General features: G+C 48.3%; 1 protein-coding gene across 2 annotated transcripts in view; it reads left to right on the top strand.

The window, feature by feature from the left end:
- The window catches only part of LOC129816782 (BCL-6 corepressor-like), an 85,815-nt gene that overhangs the window by 25,416 nt on the left and 38,727 nt on the right, over positions 1-21,672 (top strand). For both annotated transcript variants that reach the window (XM_055871670.1, XM_055871671.1), the window contains 6 exons: positions 1,284-4,619; positions 6,758-6,814; positions 7,392-7,551; positions 8,575-8,856; positions 11,023-11,385; positions 15,634-15,971. In XM_055871670.1, coding sequence (XP_055727645.1) covers positions 1,284-4,619; positions 6,758-6,814; positions 7,392-7,551; positions 8,575-8,856; positions 11,023-11,385; positions 15,634-15,971 — 4,536 coding nt within the window. The remainder of the gene's footprint in view (positions 1-1,283; positions 4,620-6,757; positions 6,815-7,391; positions 7,552-8,574; positions 8,857-11,022; positions 11,386-15,633; positions 15,972-21,672) is intronic.

Raw genomic sequence — 21,672 nt, 5'->3', positions numbered from 1 at the left:
TAACCAGTTGAAGAGTGGTGTATAACCAGTTGAAGAGGTGTGCATAACCAGTTGAAGAGGTGTGCATAACCAGTTGAAGAGTGGTGTATAACCAGTTGAAGAGTGGTGTATAACCAGTTGAAGAGTGGTGTATAACCAGTTGAAGAGGTGTGTATAACCAGTTGAAGAGTGGTGTATAACCAGTTGAAGAGTGGTGTATAACCTGTTGAAGAGTGGTGTATAACCAGTTGAAGAGTGGTGTATAACCAGTTGAAGAGTGGTGTATAACCAGTTGAAGAGTGGTGTATAACCAGTTGAAGAGGTGTGCATAACCAGTTGAAGAGGTGTGCATAACCAGTTGAAGAGGTGTGTATAACCAGTTGAAGAGGTGTGCATAACCAGTTGAAGAGTGGTGTATAACCAGTTGAAGAGTGGTGTATAACCAGTTGAAGAGTGGTGTATAACCAGTTGAAGAGGTGTGCATAACCAGTTGAAGAGGTGTGCATAACCAGTTGAAGAGTGGTGTATAACCAGTTGAAGAGTGGTGTATAACCAGTTGAAGAGTGGTGTATAACCAGTTGAAGAGGTGTGTATAACCAGTTGAAGAGTGGTGTATAACCAGTTGAAGAGTGGTGTATAACCAGTTGAAGAGTGGTGTATAACCAGTTGAAGAGTGGTGTATAACCAGTTGAAGAGTGGTGTATAACCAGTTGAAGAGTGGTGTATAACCAGTTAAAGTGTGGTGTATAACCAGTTGAAGAGTGGTGTATAACCAGTTGAAGTGTGGTGTATAACCAGTTGAAGAGTGGTGTATAACCAGTTGAAGAGTGGTGTATAACCAGTTGAAGTGTGGTGTATAACCAGTTGAAGAGTGGTGTATAACCAGTTAAAGTGTGGTGTATAACCAGTTGAAGAGTGGTGTATAACCAGTTGAAGTGTGGTGTATAACCAGTTGAAGTGTGGTGTATAACCAGTTGAAGAGTGGTGTATAACCAGTTGAAGTGTGGTGTATAACCAGTTGAAGAGTGGTGTATAACCAGTTGAAGAGTGGTATCTACCTTTTGTATTACGTGTGTAATATTGTCTATAATCAAATCAAACTTTTTTTATTCAGCACATTTCCTACAGAGGATGCATTTGAAAGAATAAAATAATACATGTTGAGAAAGATAATAACTAGACAAATTAAAATAGTATATCAGTGAACCTTAGAGACTAATGCATTAAAATAAATAATCCAATACATTTTAAATGGGATATAACATGTTTATAATTGGTTTAAACCTGTGTTATTTCTCCTGTAGGTGGATGCCAGGCTAACGCCCCTGGCCGCCATGGGGCTGGACCGCAATGCCTTGATGCGGGACGGCCTCCGCCATCACGGCAGCGTAGTTTACCCAGGGATCCGAGCGCTGTCGGCCGAGAAGCCCCACGAGGGGTCCACTACCCTCCCCCTCAGCTATAACCGGGACGGCCTTCCAGACCTCCTCTACAAGCCTGACGTTTCCATGGACCGGAGCAAGCCTACCAACGGCTACCTGGACCTGTACAAGAGCTCTCCACCAAGCCTCCATAGAGGACCAGAAGGGCTGGACAGGAGAGGTGTGGGACCTGGGGGGGAGAAGCCCTCAGAGCTGGGTCTGGGGGGTGCTAGTGCAGGAGCAGGCGGGTACCTGCGTCTGCCCTGGGGGCTGAGCCGGGGGCTGTACCCCGAGGCGGGCCTCTACCCCTATATGGACTCTTCCAAGTATGCGGCCCTCAGCATGTACAAGGCCCAGTTCCTCAATCAGCCCAGCCCCTACCTGCCCCAGCACCTGGCCTACCAGTCCCTCTGTGCCTCCCAGGGGGGGAACATGAACCCTGCTGCTGCCTCGGCCGCCGAGAGGCTCTACTACATGCCCCCCTACCCCCCGTCCCCCATCTCCTCCCCCCTGGTGGGGTCTCCCATGAGGATCCCAGCGGTGTCGGTGGCCCCCACCTCCATGGTGCACTGCCAGGAGAAGGGATTGAGTGTTGGGTCTCGTGTCCATCACGAGGGGTCTCCGTTTGGGCAGCAGCTTCACCAGCCGCCCCCTCCGCCCCAGCACCTTCTCCCCCCCCACACAGACAGAGACCGAGACAGACCCCCCAGCAGAAGCAATAAGCCCAGTAGACCCCCCTCCAACAAAGGAGCCAGTAACAGGAGTGGTAGTAGTAGTAGTAGTAGTGGTGGTAGCAGTGGTGGGAGTAATACTAATAGTAGTAGCCTTCCTATTGATTCCTCCCCTCGCGCCTCTTCTCGCCTCCCCCAGCCTGCTCCTCCCCTGCCTCCCCCTCACATAGACAGCACCATGGACCTACAGAGGGCAGTCTCTAGAATAGTACCGTTATCTTCCTCCTCTTGTTCCTCTTCCCAGACGATACCTCACTCATTCTATGTGAGCAGCATGGCTCCAGAGCACCCATCCCCTGCCTGGCCCAGCCCCCACAAACCCAGACCCAGAGATGGGGTGTCGGATCACAGGGCTGGACCCAGTCAGTGCCCTTCTAAACCATCCTCTGAGCGGCCAGCCCCCCTGAACCAGCCCCCGACTACCAAAGACCCAGCAGACCCAAAGCCTCTCGACCTCTCTGGAAGATTGTTGGAGTTAGGCCTGCCTCCTAACAGCTTCCCTGTGAAGATGGAGGCTCTGGGGTCCCCGGGGCCTCGGTACGGACCTCCCCCTAGCCGGGAGCTCCTGAAAGAGACCCTCTCTCTCTCACCCCCCTCCCTACCCTCCCACTCCCACTCAGTGGTCAGCAGCACTTCCTCTAAAGCCCCAGAGAGGCCGGAGATGATCAGCACTTTGCACTCCTCCTGGGTGGTGCCCACCCTTACACCCACCTACACCATTGGGTCTACCCACGCACACCCCCACCCCCCAGCCATGTCCCCATCCCCCAGGCCCAGCCCAGACACCCAAGGGAAAGGCTCCTCTCCATCTGTCATCAAACACAAGGCTCTGGAGAGAGTCCTGCCCCAGCCCCAGCAACGCAGTCCATCCTGCCCCAGGGTAGGAGAGACAAATACTACCCCAATACCTTCCAATCTCAATCCTCCCTCCACAATACCCTTGTCCCCCAAACCCAATAATGATTGGCCCAAACACAGCCCCAGCCAATCAGAAAGTTTCCCCATGGCCGGCCATCTTAGGAACTCCACAGAGAAGCCCCCCAAAGCCCCCAAGAGGGCTGAGACATCCCAGGAGGTGTCTCCATATAATAAACGTCAGTGTCTAGAGAATGCCAATGGGCACCCACCCAGCCACCTCTACCTGCCCCAGAGCGAGGCCTACCTACCTCACAGCATGGTGTACGCCAACCGATACCTGCACTACTCTGTACCCGACGGCATGGCCCTCCACTCTCTCCCTCTGCCAGGGAAGGGCCCTGCCTACCCTCCCCCCATCCTGCTTGGCAGTAACAGCCTTTACCCTTCCCACCTGGCAGCCAAACACCCCTTACCATACCACAGCCACGCTGGGGAGTACCTCACGTACAACTCCCAGGAGATGGCCCACCCTCTGATGCACACACACACAGACTCTAAAGCCCTGGAGCGGGCAGATCAGGGGCCCAAGTCCCGTGGCCAGGGCCAGGACAAACCTAGGGGGCTCAAAGAGGATTTTGGTGTATCCCACAGGGGCCGGAGTGATGTGGAGACAGGGGAGGGGTCCCATGTGAAGCGCAATAAAGATACAGGGGAGTGGGGAGAGAGCCAGCCCAGACCCCTCTCCTCCTCCAGCACCAGTATCCCTTCCAAAGATAGAATCGTCTGCATTGACCTCGTCCACTCCGACACAGATGGAGAGTCCACGCCGGCCGCCAACCAGCCGCCACTCCCTGTCATCGTTCCCATCACCAGGGGCAACCAACACCAGTGTGGCCATGGCGACCAAAGCATGAGGGAAGTGGAGCGGGAGCCAGAATACCAACTGCATCATCATCATCTTCATCACCACCCCAGCCCAAGCTCCACCCTGAGAACTACCCACACAGACAGACAACCAGAGACCCCCTGTATGAGACCCATGCCCCTCCAGGAGACAGGCTGTCCGGGTGTGGCCTCTAGCCCACCTCAGGGCTCCCCAGGACTGGTTACTCGGGCCGAGGAGAGCCGTGAGGACCAGATCCCTTCCTCAGACCCAAGGGACCAGAGGGAGCAGGTCAAAAGCACCCTGCGCTGTGCCCGCACATCTGGGGACCGCAAGACGAGAGACCGGACTCTTGGAGATTGTGACCGCACCGCAGTAGACCGTACAACTGGTGATAGTGGCCGCATGCCTGGCGACCGCACGTCTAGAGATCGCACATCATCTTGCGACCGCACGTCTGGAGAGGAGAGAGAAGAGATGGACAGACGAACCTCCTTCCACCCCATCTATCGCTACATGGACCTGGGGAAGGAAAGAGAAAGAGAAGGAGAGAGTGTTGAAGACACAGAGGAGTCACATGGAGAGGGGGATGAGGACGAGGAGGGTGGACGAAGAGGTTCACGGAGGACCAGTCTGACCAAGAGGATCGCTAACTCTTCAGGCTACGTCGGCGACCGCATCAAATGTGTCACAACCGAGCTGTATGCAGACTCTAGCAAGCTGAGTCGGGAACAGCGCGCCCTGCAGGTGAGTTGAGAGAACTGCGGCGTTAGGTGGGTTAGGGTGGCGGGCAATGGTTGTGGATGTGATGATAAACATGACTCATTTATCTGAAGCCTTTCACAGTTTACATTTCAGTTCCCATGTGGTCCATGCAAACCCACTACTCTGGTCAATTCTACCAGTCATTCTAGGGGGTCATAGCGGGTCCTTGTAGTTTGGAGAGACAATCTGTCTTCATATAGATGTCTTAGATACCTGCTTCCCATATCTGAACTGGGTTGACGGTTAGTCCAGGGTTATAGACTTATCCCAGCCCTTAGCTGTTGCCTCTGACTTTATGAGTGGACATTTGAAGCCTGTTGACAGTCAGTGATTTAGTACAAGGCCAGTTCAAAGGTTAATCTAGCCCTGTGAGTTGTCTAGGCAACATTGGTTAAGTTGTTAGCGTGCCCTGCTCTGTGTATCTTGCTCCGGGAGAAGGAGAGTGTGTGGGGGGGGGGGGGGGGGGGGGGGGTTCAAAGGCACGTGTTGCTGGGCTTCACATTGTGACAGCGGTAACCTCATGGTTCACCCTGCCTCTTGCTGTGCTTAACCCCAAGGTGAGCCAGAGGAGCTGAAAGGTGGATGGATGGGGTCCCTTGTTGATAAAGCAGCCCCCTCCACCCTTCCAACCACCCCACCCCGGCCTTGTCCAAGGTCACACACCCCTCCCCCAATGACTATTAGTGCCTAGCTTCTCACTCACACATATTGAACATATGAGAACACACACACACATGCCATATACACAAACACTGATTCAGTGCTGCATGATTGAACCCATTCCACCTGGCTGCATTATTTATTGATCATCTACTTTCTACCTATTAAAGACCAGTGGTTGTAGTTAGATGACATAAAAACACGTGTGCCATTTCTGGCTAGACACACACACCTCTGATGATGTATCTGAATAGGGCAGAGGCATATTTATGTTACTGGTTGGTTCCACCCGTCTACCCATATGTTGTAAACATGCCTTTGAACCATCTGGTTTGTCTTTAATTGTCATGCTTGCTCATACAGAGCTGGAACACAAAGCTATCAAATGCTAGGTTTCTGGACGTTGTCTATCATCTTAATATGATGTTATATGATGTTATATTATATACCCACAATTGTCCCCCCTCCCCGACTCTAATTTAGAAATAATAATTGTATTGCCTTTCTCTTTGAAAAAAAAATATAATTTCAGTTCAGAAAACAAGGGTTTGATAGTTTTTTAATGTGTTTATTGATGTGTTCACTGGTTTGATTTGACTATGTGTGTGTGTGTGTGTGTGTGTGTGTGTGTGTGTGTGTGTGTGTGTGTGTGTGTGTGTGTGTGTGTGTGTGTGTGTGTGTGTGTGTGTGTGTGTGTGTGTGTGTGTGTGTGTGTGTGTGTGTGTGTGTGTGTGTGTGTGTGTGTGTGTGCTTGGTGGGACTGTGGCTACTAGATGTTGTATGTGTATAAAAGGGGTGCTTAAATCCCAGCTTCCAGGTCTTCAGTACTACTGGTTTTACGTAATAGTAGTTCATTGATTGATTGATTATTGCCAATGATTGGCCAATCCTTGATTAGAGGGTAGGAAGAAAAACCAGCAGTTCTGCGGACCCAGAGGCCCGGAATTAAGAACGGGGGGTGGAAAGACATGTGGAGAAATTTGAACATACAACATACAATACCTACATGAAATGATGGACAGATATATTGAAATTATGAAATGATGGACAGATATATTGAAATTATGAAATGATGGACAGATATATTGAAATTATGAAATGATGGACAGATATATTGAAATTATGAAAATGATGGACAGATATATTGAAATTATGAAAATGATGGACAGATATATTGAAATTATGAAAATGATGGACATATATATTGAAATGATGGACAGATATATTAAAATTATGAAAATGATGGACAGATATATTGAAATGATGGACAGATATATTAAAATTATGAAAATGATGGACAGATATATTGAAATGATGGACAGATATATTGAAATTATGAAAATGATGGACAGATATATTGTAATGATGAAAATGATGGACAGATATATTGAAATGATGAAAATGATGGACAGATATGAAATGATGGACAGATATATTGAGCCCCCGTTCTAATTGCTTAGATGGAAGTCATATCACGAGAGGGGAGTAATATAAGTCGCCCTGCAGCTAACTGGGAGGTCAGTTCTTTACATTTCTCTATCTCACTCTACCCCTCACACACACTTTCTCTCCCCTTCTACCCTCTTTCTGCTCCCTCTTTCTCTTTCTCTGCACTCTATCTTTCTTTCTGTCTTTTTCTCACCTGCTCTGCACTGCGTACTCCTTCTCGCCCTCTCTCTCTCCCCCTCCCTTTCTTTTTTTCTCTCTTTCCCCTTCTCTTTCTCTCTCTGTGAGCCTCAGGGCTAGCCGTATGTGTTTCCTAGCTGTGTTCATGTTTCAGGAAGGGAGATGGCAGGAACTAGGGCCTCAGAGCGATCGCATGGACTCACCGTGGCTGACTGCACTAGTCTAACCTAACCATGTCTGGATGTGCCATGCTTGTTCATTTATCTCTCTCTTTGTTCTGTTTTGTTTTGGCCTCCTTTTTTGACACAATGTGATCTTGTTGTTTGCTTCGGTAGTCGTTCAGCCCAGATTGAGGTTTAGAGAGGTGTGTGCGGCGGAGGCTAGACGGTTAGTGGGTTTCATGGCTGTTTTCTCTGTGTGTGTCTCTCTGTGTATGTTGTGTGTGTGTGTGTGTGTGTGTGTGTTTAGCGGGCGATGATGCGGTTCTCGGAGCTGGAGCTGAAGGAGAAGGAGTGCGGGGGTGTGTGTGTGTCTGCAGCGGTAGCAGGACAGGAGTTGGCAGACCGCCAGCGGAGAGAAAGAGAGTGGGAACACTGCCAACACACCGCCAGGCAGGGAGAGAGGGAGGGTGAGTAACCCAATGCGCACACACACACGCACGCACGCACACACACACACACACACACACACACACACACACACACACACACACACACACACACACACACACACACACACACACACACACACACACACACACTTACAGCACACACACTTACAGCACACACACACACACTTACAGCACTCAGCTAGGCAGGGTTTGTTCACAACACACATACACACACACACACAGTGAGAGAAAGAGAGAGAGACGTGGAGAGAGTCTTATTTTTAAGGAGCATTTTGTGCTTATCTGTGTAGCGAGAGGGGGGGAGGATGAGATCGAGTGAGTGAGGGGGAGAGCTGAGAGGTTATCCAAGGCAAGTTATAGAGAGGGAAGAGGAATAGTTAGCGAGGGAAAGCGAATGGGAGAGAGGAATGGGAGCTAGAAAGGAATAGAGATTGTGCCAGAGAAAGAGAAGGAGAGAGTGCGAGGGAGGGAAAGAGAGAGAGGAAGAGGGATGTAGGGGGGGGGTTACTTGTGTTGGCGGGGAGCCGAGCTGTGTATTGAAGCGAGCCCTGGACTGACGTGGGAGCCTAATTATGGCAGAGAGAGGGAGAGAAAGGGAGAGCTAGCGTCACGCTCTATGTGGGAAGGGCGTGGCAGGGTCATGGCAGGGGGTGGATGGGGGAGGAGAGAGGGAGAGAAAGGAGTGTTTTTGTCCTAAATAAAAAAAATCCTGGCTCCCCCCCCCCCTCCCCCCCTCACTCTCCCTCTTTCTCTCTGTCTCTCTCTTTTTTTCCCCATAGTGGGAGTGTCGTGTGAACGGTTAGACTTTTAGCTCCACTGACACTCTATACCCCATCAAAGTTTTATAGTCTGTCTTTAGAAGAGAATAAACGTTGGCTGCTGTTTAACAGCCCTTCTCTTTCTCTCTCCTCTCTTTTTCCCTCACTCTCTCATCACCCACCATCTCTCACCTCTCTCCATGGCTTCTTTCTCCTCCGCTTTCCCCCTTCTCTCCGCTCTTCATCTTCCTCCCTGGTCTAGGTGGAAGGCAGGACTATGGGAACAACAGAGTCCCAGTCCTTCAGAGGTGTGGGGGCCATAGGGAGAGCCTGTACCCAGGGCAGGAGGCCTGGGAGGGGGATAGAGATGGTGCCAGAGAGGGTGAGGGTTGGCGATGTTCACCCCCAGTCCTGGCACTGGCAGACCGGCACCCCCAGGAGAAGGGTGGGCAGGGCATGGTACCCATTAGGAAACACACACACAGCCTACAGAAGGGAGAGGAGGAAGGAGAAAAGACCTCAGAGAAGGCCAGAATGAATTCAGGTGAGTGTGAGGGATGTACTTTTCACTTATCGACCCATGTCAATGTGGCTCTTACAACCTTTTCTTTCCATCTCACATTTTTGATCTCAGCTGTCTCTCTCTCACCCCTATCTCTCTGTCCCTCCTATCACCCCTCTCTCTCTGTCCCTCCTCTCACCCCTCTCTCTCTGTCCCTCCTCTCACCCCTCTCTCTCTGTCCCTCCTCTCACCCCTCTCTCTCTGTTCCTCCTCTCACCCCTCTCTCTCTGTCCTTCCTCTCACCCCTCTCTCTCTGTCCTTCCTCTCACCCCTCTCTCTCTGTCCTTCCTCTCACCCCTCTCTCTCTGTCCCTCCTCTCATCCCTCTCTCTCTGTCCCTCCTCTCACCTCTCTCACCCCTCTCTCTCTGCCCTTCCTCTCACCCCTCTCTCTCTGTCCCTCCTCTCACCCCTCTCTCTCTGTCCTTCCTCTCACCCCTCTCTCTCTGTCCCTCCTCTCACCCCCTCTCTCTGTCCCTCCTCTCATCCCTCTCTCTCTGTCCCTCCTCTCACCCCTCTCTCTCTGTCCCTCCTCTCACCCCCCTCTCTCTGTCCCTCCTCTCATCCCTCTCTCTCTGTCCCTCCTCTCATCCCTCTCTCTGTCCCTCCTCTCACCCCCCTCTCTCTGTCCCTCCTCCCACCTCTCTCACCCCCCTCTCTCTGTCCCTCCTCTCACCCCCCTCTCTCTGTCCCTCTTCTCACCTCTCTCACCCCCCTCTCTCTGTCCCTCCTCTCATCCCCCTCTCTCTGTCCCTCCTCTCACCCCTCTCTCTCTGTCCCTCCTCTCATCCCTCTCTCTCTGTCCCTCCTCTCATCCCCCTCTCTCTGTCCCTCCTCTCACCCCTCTCTCTCTGTCCCTCCTCTCATCCCTCTCTCTCTGTCCCTCCTCTCATCCCCCTCTCTCTGTCCCTCCTCTCATCCCTCTCTCTCTGTCCCTCCTCTCATCCCTCTCTCTCTGTCCCTCCTCTCATCCCCCTCTCTCTGTCCCTCCTCTCATCCCTCTCTCTATGTCTCTCCTCTCATCCCTCTCTCTCTGTCCCTCCTCTCATCCCTCTCTCTCTGTCCCTCCTCTCATCCCTCTCTCTATGTCCCTCCTCTCACCCCTCTCTCTCTGTCCCTCCTCTCACCCCTCTCTCTCTGTCCTTCCTCTCACCCCTCTCACCCCTCTCTCTCTGTCCCTCCTCTCACCCCTCTCTCTCTGTCCCTCCTCTCACCCCTCTCTCTCTGTCCCTCCTCTCATCCCTCTCTCTCTGTCCCTCCTCTCACCCCTCTCTCTTTGCCTCATCACCGTAGATGTTCAATCTCTCTTGCTCTGTCTGGCTCTCTCTCCCCCCTCCATCTTTGTTCCCTCTTTCTTTCACCCCCTGTCTGTTCCAACCCTTTCTCCTTTTTCTCCCACAACTATTGTACTTCATTTCTCTTTCTCTCTGTCCCATCCCTCTCTCTGTGTGGCAGCCAGTTTAGCGAAGATAGAGACCGAGGGAGAGAGGATGCACAAGAGGAGAGGAGAGGAGTGAGAGGAGTGTTTAATCCTGTCTTTGAGTGGAGAGAAGGGAGGGAGCAGAACAGCCATTCTCTCTTTTCTTTCAGCAGCGCCGTTCCTCTGCCACCTTCTTCAAAGCTGCTCTTTTCTTTTCAGATCCTTTCTTTCTTCCCTTGTGTGTTTGGGTTTCTGTTCTTTTTCCCCTTTTCTTTTGGCATGTGGTTGCACTCGCTGTCCCAGTGCTGGCAGGCGAGAGGGCTAGTCCTCCCGGGGCATTTGAGAACCCCCCCCCCCCACTTCTCTCTCTTCCCCCCTCTCTCCCTCTCACACACACACACACACACACACACACACACACACACACACACACACACACACACACACACACACACACACACACACACACACACACACACACACACACACACACACACACACACACGCACAACACAAAGGCTTTCCTATGCTTAAAGTGAAGCTTACATGAGGCTTTACAGCTCATCAGCTTGTGAGAGTGGGCACCATGTTTGCCTTTGTGTCTTTTTTGTCTCTATGTGTGTATGTGTGTCCATGCATGCGTGTGTCTGTGTATGTTGCGCTCCTGTGTCTGTATGTGTCCTATTGTGTGTGTGTGTTCTCTGCTAACGTCCACTCTCTGGGTCGGTAGATGCGTGTGTGCTGTGGGGCAGTGAGCAACATACGGATCTTGCTAATAATGAGGATGAGGATGATGAAGAGGTGAGGAAGCTGAAGGTGTGTATCGAGCTAAAGGGGCTCCGCCTCCGCAAGCCCACCTCTTCCTCCCCCGAGAGGCCAGAGGTCAAAGAGGAGAGGACATGGTCATCACATCACAGCCCCTCCTTCCTGCCCCGGACCCGACCCCCGACACCAACCTGGAGCCCAGCCCATGCCCCGCCTCCTCGGGATAGGAAGTTCAAGGTTGATCCGGAAGTGAAACCTTTGTCACAGAAGCCAGAGATCACAAAAAGCTGGGCCAGAGAGATGCTGGCTAATGGAGATGCTAAACGAGGTAGGCAGTCTGTCTGTCCGTCTGAGTTGTCTGATTCTGATTGTCTCTGTGGGGTTGTAGCCTTGTCGCCAGTGGTAGTGGGCTTTTACTGCTGCTATGTACAGTATGGAGCAGTCTTTACTGTGCAATAAGCTGTTCTATATATTTTGTTGTGTCCTTCGCATCTCCTCAACATCTTCTCTCTGACAGAAGTGTTGAAGCCACAGACAGAAGTTAATCTAGGCTCTCTATGGTTTATCCTTCAATATCCCTGTGCTTTGTGATGCCACTTCCCCTCTACATTAGCGTGGTAGTCAGCCTGCCTGGGTTCAGGCGCTTTCCCTGCAGAGTGGACAGGAAGTGACATAGGAGGACCCTTCCTGCTGGCTCCAGGGTCCCTGTGAGGGTCTCTTTATGGTATTTAGAGTGTTTAGAGTGTTAGAGAGGCTGTGTCTGTGGTTAAGACTCTACCAGCTAACAACAAACGTTCCTATAACTTTAGAGAACGTTCCTTTAAGAGTATCATTAGGTCATTAACTAACTTTTTTATAGGAATGTTGAAAAAACATTTGTGTCCCCTCCCAAAAAATCATTACACATCACGTCTTGTTGCTTAGCCAATCAATGCTCTGATTAGTGAACCACTGATTCATTCACAGGTCTTTGTCTGTTTGGGATACTCACACAGTGCTTTGTCTGTTTGGGATACTCACACAGTGCTTTGTCTGTTTGGGATACTCACACAGTGCTTTGTCTGTTTGGGATACTCACACAGTGCTTTGGAGATAGTGTTTTCACCTTAGATATTTCACACACAGGATTGCATTGTGTATGTTCAATTAATCAGTCATTATTATTCAACATTTTCTCACCTGGGATTTGAACACACAGCTTCTTGGTTCACGGTATTCTAATCTTCCTGCTACACCTCCATGTCCGTGTCAGGTATCAATAAATCTGATTATTCTCTCATCATTGATTTTATTAGCTTATTTCAGCAATTGAAGGGCTTTCTATATAGTCTAATGTTGCTGGGCCATGTTGACCTGTTTTAATGATACTCCTGAATCATTATGATCAATCAAATATTTTCTTGAGTGTACTTTTAACAGAGCTGAGATTTACTTCAGAGTGCATTCACCCTATTGGTTAAACGTATCAAGTGGTTTCAGATCTACACAAGTGCCTAGGGAAGCGGGGTTTGTTCTGGACAGGGCCTAACTATACTGGCCCAATAAGCACGTGCCTGAGGTATATTCCTTATTGGAACAGTGGTAAGGGAATTTGTCATTGGTGCTAGTGGCTTGGGTTTGAGACCTGCAAGGGGAGTTACCTTACTGTCACATTCATAGCAATATATGTTGATGTCATGATTTGGCTACAGTTACAACAGACCTGATCTAAATAAAATGAGTTTCTCATTAGAAGGTGGGAATCTGTAGGATTACGCCTTGCGTACGAATTATAACCACATTTCAACTATCTTTCAAAAATTATGAGTATTTGTTCATTCATATACTGTAGCTTAGCATTTCTCCATTGTCTTCTTGAAATCCACACCACATACCATGTATGTCAAGTGATTCTGTTGCAATTTGTCTGTTTTTCCACATTAAAACTTGGAGATAGAACTCTGTGTTGTGCATTGTTTTGGTATAACTGGCACAATCATTGCTTAAATGGCAAATGTGAGAAAGTGAAGACATGCTACTGTGAATATACACATTTCTGACATTCTGAGAACATGGTAACCTAGGTATGTTTGTATCAGAAGCAACACCAGCACCTGGGCCATGTTCTGGCAACACGTTGGAATGTTCCAGATAGAACTGCAATGTGAGTTGATGTGATTCCTATTCAGAGACATGTTTGTTCTACATGATATATACAAAGATGATAGAGAGTCGTCTTGTAGCTGCTCAGCTATCGAGAATTCTACTGATTTCCATCTTCCAGTTAAAATACTTATTTTAATTCGATCAGATAGGTGTGTTGTAACCTGCACCAATGACCAACACCCTAACCGCTGTCCCAATAAGGGATATCTCTATGGCATTTGCTTAATGCGCCAGTATAGTTAGGCCCTGTCCAGAACAAACCCTAACCCCTCCTCCCGAGGCACTTGTGTAGATCTGAAACCACTTGACATGTGTAAGCAATGTGAATGCATTTTGAAGTAAATCTCATCTCTGTTAAAAGTACTCTCAAGGAACATTTTTATTGATCGTGGTGATTGAGGATAATCAGTAAAACAGGTCAACATGGCCCACCAACATCAGATAACAATACGGAAAGACCTTACATTTTTTACATCAATCAATCAAATGAATGATGAGAGAATAGTCAGATTAACTGGTAACTGGCACAGACATGCTGGCGTAGCAGGAAGCTCTGAATGTGTGTGTGTGTGTGTGTGTGGGGGGGGGGGGGGGGGGGGGGTTGTGTGTGTGTGTGTGTGTGTGTGTGTGTGAGTGAGTGAGTGAGTGAGTGAGTGAGTGAGTGAGTGAGTGAGTGAGTGAGTGAGAGTGAGAGTGTGAGAGAGAGCACGTGCACATGCCATTTAGAAATATGGGGGCAGGTGTAGTGTGACTAACGTGTGATGAATGACTGTTTCCCTTCAAGGCCAGTCAAATAGAGAGAGAGAGAAAGATGGAGAGAGAGTGTCAAACTAGGGCTTTCCCCGTGCTCACACCACAGCTGAGATAGTGAGAGATGAATAGACTAAGAAAGAGAGAGGGATTAAATAAGGAGATTAAGAAAGGGTATTACCTGCTGGCTTGATGATTCTGTGGTAACCACAGAGTGTGATTGACAGTGAGGCGTCACCCTACTCCCACCTATTCAATGACAGCACTACGGCAACCACTGTCCTGGGTTAATGAGGCGTAATATTCCACCACTGTGTGTACGGGTGAGTGTGTGTATACGGGTGTGGGTGTGACTGATGTATGTACGTGTGAGTGTATTGGGGGGAGCTTTAAGAGACAGAGATGTTCATCCTCATTAATAAATCAGCAGACGTAGAGAGCTAGTCGAGCTTTACCTCCGCACCCCTGTTTTTCAGTCTCTCTCTTTACCTCCGCACCCCTGTTTTTCAGTCTCTCTCTTTACCTCCGCACCCCTGTTCTTCATTCTCTCTCTCTTTACCTCCTCACCCCTGTCCTTCAGTCTCTCTCTCTTTACCTCCGCACCCCTGTTCTTCAGTCTCTCTCTCTTTACCTCCTCACCCCTGTCCTTCAGTCTCTCTCTCTTTACCTCCACACCCCTGTCCTTCAGTCTCTCTCTCTTTACCCCCGCACCCCTGACCTTCAGTCTCTCTCTCTTTACCTCCGCACCCCTGTCCTTCAGTCTCTCTCTCTTTACCTCCGCACCCCTGTCCTTCAGTCTCTCTGTCTTTACCCCCGCACCCCTGTCCTTCAGTCTCTCTCTCTTTACCTCCTCACCCCTGTCCTTCAGTCTCTCTCTCTTTACCTCCGCACCCCTGTCCTTCAGTCTCTCTCTCTTTACCTCCTCACCCCTGTCCTTCAGTTTCTCTCTCTTTACCTCCGCACCCCTGTCCTTCAGTCTCTCTCTCTTTACCTCCTCACCCCTGTCCTTCAGTCTCTCTCTCTTTACCTCCGCACCCCTGTCCTTCAGTCTCTCTCTCTTTACCTCCTCACCCCTGTCCTTCAGTTTCTCTCTCTTTACCTCCGCACCCTTGTCCTTCAGTCTCTCTCTCTTTACCTCCGTACCCCTGTTCTTCAGTCTCTCTCTCTTTACCTCCGCACCCTTGTCCTTCAGTTTCTCTCTCTTTACCTCCGCACCCTTGTCCTTCAGTCTCTCTCTCTTTACCTCCGTACCCCTGTCCTTCAGTCTCTCTCTTTACCTCCGCACCCCTGTCCTTCAGTCTCTCTCTCTTTACCCCCGCACCCTTGTCCTTCAGTCTCTCTCTCTTTACCTCCGCACCCCTGTCCTTCAGTTTCTCTCTCTTTACCTCCGCACCCCTGTCCTTCAGTCTCTCTCTCTTTACGTCCGCACCCCTGTCCTTCAGTCTCTCTCTCTTTACATCCGCACCCCTATTCTTCAGTCTCTCTCTCTCTCTCTCTCTCTCTCTCTCTCTCTCTCTCTCTCTCTCTCTCTCTCTCTCTTCATCTGTCTCTATATCAGTTTGCAGTCTCTTTGTTTATCTTTTTCTCTTTATTTCTGCTGTTTTTTTATAGTTCACAGTGAATGTCATTCTCTTCTTTTCTAAACTTGCATTCTTTCTCTCCCTCTATATCTGTCCTGTAGTTGGACTGCTCCCTTCAACCCAGCAGAGGGACAGATCTGCCCCCCAGGGGCCCCTCATGGGGCAAGGATGTGACTGGGGATCCAAGGAACCCAGGAGAGGAGGGCTGGGGGTGAAGACTGAGGGTCAGTGTCCCCCCCCCTCGGCCCCTGAGCCCCCCACCGAAGACACAGCCTCTCTCAAGCCCCGTCGTCATAGCGACACAGACAAACCCAAGGGCAAGCGACCGTGCAAGACCAAACACATCAGCCAGAGAGAGAGGGAGCGGAGGAGAGAGCTGCTGAACGGCGGCAGCAACCAGCATGGAAGCACTGATCTGGGAGCAGCTTTGGAGGACAAGGTGAGTGTGGTGGAGTCATTGGTGTTTCAGTGTTAACAGGTCTGTTGTCAGATTTAACAGGCTGGAATGGGCCTTGGAGAGACAGTGAGATAAATTACAGAGACAGTGGATCGAGGCCGCAAGAGGAGGGTCGTTCCACCTTAAAAGGCACAATAAAGAGGATTTCCACCCCCACCATCTCAGATTGTTCTGAAATCGTTTCTGTAGTTAGAAATAGATACGATTAGAATTCCTGAAACATTATTTTGTTGAAATATAATTTGATCTCTGAGAAATTATGCTAATCGATTTGAACCAATCAGATAATATGCAATAAATATAGTACCCAACATTCGATTTGGATCAAACTTCTTCCTACCAATGAGTAGGACATGAGGAATACATTTAAAAAATAGATCAAAAACCACCCACGGACCCCATGCCAAAGCCATCCCAACAACCAGTATACAGTATCAGTTCTCTATGTTAGACAAGTAGTATGAAGCTGTGGCTTGCCGTATTGCTTCTCCGTGCTATTTAATGTACTCCCTGTGAATCTGGTGATGTTTTTTTTCCTGTTCAGAGAAATGAGCCATTGAAGTCGCTTGCATTATTTAGCATGAAGTACTGTGAAAGTACCAGGTTTTGACCACTAGATGCTGCTGTTCCTGCTATACCGCCACACTCTTTATCAATTTTGCTGGTCTCGTGCGTTTACTAACTAGATCACAACATTTCCTTTGCAATTTTGGGTAGAAAACCAATAGATCTCTCTCATTATGAAAATAAATTGTGTTGTTTACTCACAGTCGCATGGTATCCAATTGCGATCTTGTCTCATCGCTGCCACTCCCCAACGGGCTCGGGAGAGGCGAAGGTTGAGTCATGCGTCCTCAGAAACATGACCCCCCAAGCCGTGCTCCTTAACACCTGCTTGCTTAACCCGGAAGCCAGCCGCATCAATGTGTCAGAGGAACACCGTTCAACTGACGACAAAAGTCAGCTTGCAGGCACCTGGCCCGCCACAAAGAGTCGCTAGAGCGTAATGAGCCAAGTAAAGCCCCCCCAGCCAAACCCTCCCCTAAACCGGACGACACTGGGCCAATTGCGCGCCGCCCTATGGGCCTCCCGGTCACGGCCAGTTGTGACACAGCCTGGGAACAAACCCCAGGCTGTAGCGACACTGCAACACTGCGATGCAGTGCCTTAGACCGCTGCGCCACTCAGGAGCAACCCAACTATCCTTGACTAGTCCAACAAGTGGCTGCTCTCTGAGAGGATCATCCCTATGCAATTCTCATATGAAGACTTTTCCTACAAGCCCAAAACTTAGATGGAGAAATGGGCTAGGGACTAAAATGTTGTGCTAACCCTAATAAAATAATGAATTTCATGGCAGTCTTATGTTTTTCAATAAAATGATCAGGAATTAGCTCTATATGTATTGTGATTAGTGACATATAACATTAAACACAACACAACCCAATACCATTACAATTGCAAAACACTATACAGTGTGTGTTTGGTACTTTTACCATCGAAGACCATTAGAAACCATAACATTGAAACCATTAGATCTGCTGTAGCCTAATGGTTTGCTTGTTCACCAGGAATGGCCTAACGGTAACTAATACACACCTTTTTTTAAGGGTATAACTACATACAAAGTGTCCGTATCTTGGACACAGATTAAACTTCTTATGGCTGCATCCCGCTAACGGGATCGATATGACAACAGCCAGTGAAAGTGCAGGGTGCCAAATTCAAACAACAGAAATCTCATAATTAAAATTCCTCAAACATACATGTGTCATATCATTTTAAAGGTAATCTTGTTGTTAATCCCACCAAAGTGTCCGATTTCAATGATGCTTTTCAGCGAAAGCACTACAAACGATTATGTTAGGTCACCACCAAACCACAATAAGCACAGCCATTTTTCCAGCGAAATATAGCAGTCACAAAAAGCAGAAATAGAGATAAAATGAATCGATAACCTTTGATGATCTTCATCAGATGACACTCATAGGACTTCATGTTACACAATACATGCATGTTTTGTTTGATAAAGTTCATATTTCTATAAAAAAATCAGAGTTTACATTGGCGCGTTGATGATTTTTGCATAGCCACATCGTGATTTTGCATAGCCACATCGTTGAATCATGAATCATGACATCATGAATGTAGATGATAATACAAGTTATACACATGGAATTATAGATATACCTCTCCTTAATGCAACCGAGGTGTCAGATTTCAAAAAAACTTTACGGAAAAAGCAAATCATGCAATTATCTGAGACGGCGCTCAGAACAATAGCCAAATTAGCCGCAATGTTGGAGTCAACAGAAACCAGAAAATACATGATAAATGTTTCCTTACCTTTGATGAACTTCATCAGAATGCAGTCCTAGGAATCCCAGGTCCACAATAAATGCTTGGTTTGTTCGATAATGTCCGTTATTTATGTCCAATTAGCTACTTTGGTTAGCGCGTTTGGCAAACGATTCCAAAGTCAAAAAAGCGCGTCCACTATAACGTGACGAAATGTCCAAAAGTTCCATAACAGTCAGTAGAAACATGTCAAACGATGTATTGAATCAATCTTTAGAATGTTGTTAACATACATCTTGAATAACGTTCCAACCGGAAAATTAGATTGACTTCAGTTGAGCGATGGACGTGAACGCACGTGGTCAAAGCATGGTCAGCTCGTGGCAGTGGTGACTAATTCCTGTCTCCTTCGGCCCCCCTTCACATTAGAGTCATCAGACAATGTTCTATTGACTGTTGACATATAGTGGAAGCCGTAGGAAGTGAAAACTCATCAATATCTCGCTGTAATTTCAATGAGAGCTTGGTTGAAAATCTGCCACCTCAGAAAAAATCCAAACAGGAAGTGGAACTTCTCAGGTTTTTGCCTGCCATATGAGTTCTGTTATACTCACAGACATAATTCAAACAGTTTTAGAAACTTCAGAGTGGCACCTCTGTGCACCTTTCATCCAAGCTACTCAATACTGCCCCTGCAGCAATAAGAAGTTAAGCGTAAAAGAAGGATTAACTGATTTGCTTTCATGGAGGACTGGCTTGAATTGTGTAGATGACCATACAATTATTTTCATAATAAGCCAAATCTATTGGTTTTGTACCCAGAGTTGAAAAGTATATGTTGTGATCTATTTAATATACACAAGAGTCCAACAACATGTTTAAGAGTGTGGCGGTATAGCAGAAACAGCGGCATCTAGTGGTCAAAACCTGGTACTTTCGTACAACTTTATGGTAAATAATGCAAGCGACTTGGATGACTAATTCCTCCGAACAGGGGGAAAAAATATAATCAGAAGGACTACATTACATAGTATGGAGAAACAGTACTCCAAGCCACAGCTTCATACTATTTGTCAAACACAGAGAACTGATACTGTATACTGGCTGTTGGCGTGTGATTGGCATTAAGTGTGGGGGGTCCGTGGTTGGTTTTAGAATTTTGGGGGGGATTCCCAATGTCTTAGATCAGATGCTGGGTACAATATTTATTGATTATTATCTGAATCCGATAAATTACATTAAAATTGATAATTTGGGTGCATCAATTAACTTAATTCCCCTGAGATAAAATTGTAATTTCAACAAAATAATGTTTCAGGAATGCCAATCCTACCAGTTTCAAACTACAAACACAATTTCAGAACAATGTGAGATGGTGGGTGTCATGGGTTGCTGAAATGAGATCGAATGACTCAAGAAGGAGTGAAAGAGAAAAGGAGAATAGAGAGAATGAGAGAGAGAATGAGAGGGAGAATGAGTGGGAGAATGAGAGGGAGACTGAGAGGGAGACAGAGAGGGAAACTGAGAGGGAGACTGAGAGAGCTACTGAGAGGGAGAATGAGAGGGAGACTGAGAGAGCGACTGAGAGAGCGACTGAGAGAGAGAATGAGAGGGAGAATGAGAGGGAGACTGAGAGAGAGACTGAGAGGGAGACTGAGAGAGCGACTGAGAGGGAGAATGAGAGGGAGACTGAGAGAGCGACTGAGAGGGAGACTGAGAGAGCGACTGAGAGGGAGAATGAGAGAGAGACTGAGAGGGAGAATGAGAGGGAGACTGAGAGGGAGAATAAGAGAGAGAATGAGAGGGAGACTGAGAGGGAGACTGAGAGGGAGAATGAGAGGGAGAATGAGAGGGAGAATGAGAGGGAAACAGAGAGCGACTGAGAGGGAGAATGAGAGGGAGACTGAGAGAGCGACTGAGAGGGAGAATGAGAGGGAGACTGAGAGAGAATGAGAAGGGAGACTGAGAGGAAGACTGAGAGGGAGAGTGAGAGAGAGACTGAGAGGGAGAATGAGAGGAGAATGAGAGGGAGACTGAGAGGGAGAATGAGTGAGCGACTGAGAGGGAGAATGAGAGGGAGACTGAGAGAGTGAATGAGAGGGAGAATGAGAGGGAGAATGAGAGGGAGAATGAGAGGGAGAATGAGAGGGAGAATGAGAGGGAGAATGAGAAAGAGAATGAGAGGGAGAATGAGAGGGAGAATGAGAGGGAGACTGAGAGAGAGAATGAGAGGGAGACTGAGAGGGAGACTGAGAGGGAGACTGAGAGAGAGACTGAGAGAGAGAATGAGAGGGAGAATGAGAGGGAAAATGAGAGGGAGACTGAGAGGGAGACTGAGAGGGAGAATGAGAGGGAGAATGAGAGGGAGACTGAGAGGGAGACTGAGAGAGAGAATGAGAGGGAGAATGAGAGGGAGAATGAGAGAGAGAATGAGAGGGAGAATGAGAGAGAGAATGAGAGAGACTGAGAGAGAGAAAGAGAGGGAGAATGAGAGAGAGAAAGAGAGGGAGAATGAGAGGGAGAATGAGAGGGAGAATAAGAGAGAGTGAGAGAGAAAATGAGAGAGAGAATGAGAGGGAGAATGAGAGAGAGAATGAGAGGGAGACTGAGAGGGAGAATGAGAGGGAGACTGAGAGGGAGAATGAGAGAGAGAATGAGAGGGAGAATGAGAGGGAGAATGAGAGAGAGAATGAGAGAGAATGAGAGGGAGAATGAGAGAGAGAATGAGAGGGAGAATAAGAGAGAGAATGAGAGAGAATGAGAGAGAGAATGAGAGAGAGAATAAGAGAGAGAATGAGAGAGAGAATGAAAGAGAGAATGAGAGGGAGAATGAGAGGGAGAGTGAGAGGGAGAGTGAGAGAGAGAATGAGAGGGAGAATGAGAGGGAGAGTGAGAGGGAGAATGAGAGAGAGAATGAGAGGGAGAATGAGAGAGAGAATGAGAGGGAGATTGAGAGGGAGAGTGGGAGAGAGAATGAGAGGGAGAATGAGAGAGAGAGTGAGAGAGAGAATGAGAGGGAGACTGAGAAAGAATGAGAGAGAGAGTGAGAGAGAGAATGAGAGGGAGACTGAGAGAGAATGAGAGGGAGACTGAGAGAGAATGAGAGGGAGAATGAGAGGGAGAATGAGAGGGAGAGTGAGAGGGAGAATGAGAGGGAGAATGAGAGGGAGAATGAGAGAGAGAATGAGAGAGAGAATGAGAGGGTGAATGAGAGGGAGATTGAGAGAGAGAATGAGAGAGAGAATGAGAGGGAGAATGAGAGGGAGAATGAGAGGGAGAATGAGAGGGAGAATGAGAGAGAGAGTGAGAGAGAGAATGAGAGAGAGAATGAGAGAGAGAGAGAGAGAATGAGAGGGAGAATAAGAGGGAGAATAAGAGAGAGAAT

Source organism: Salvelinus fontinalis, chromosome 19, assembly GCF_029448725.1.
Source record: "Salvelinus fontinalis isolate EN_2023a chromosome 19, ASM2944872v1, whole genome shotgun sequence".
Classification (NCBI taxonomy): Eukaryota; Metazoa; Chordata; class Actinopteri; order Salmoniformes; family Salmonidae; genus Salvelinus; species Salvelinus fontinalis.
This window is presented reverse-complemented; position numbering and strand designations above follow the sequence as displayed.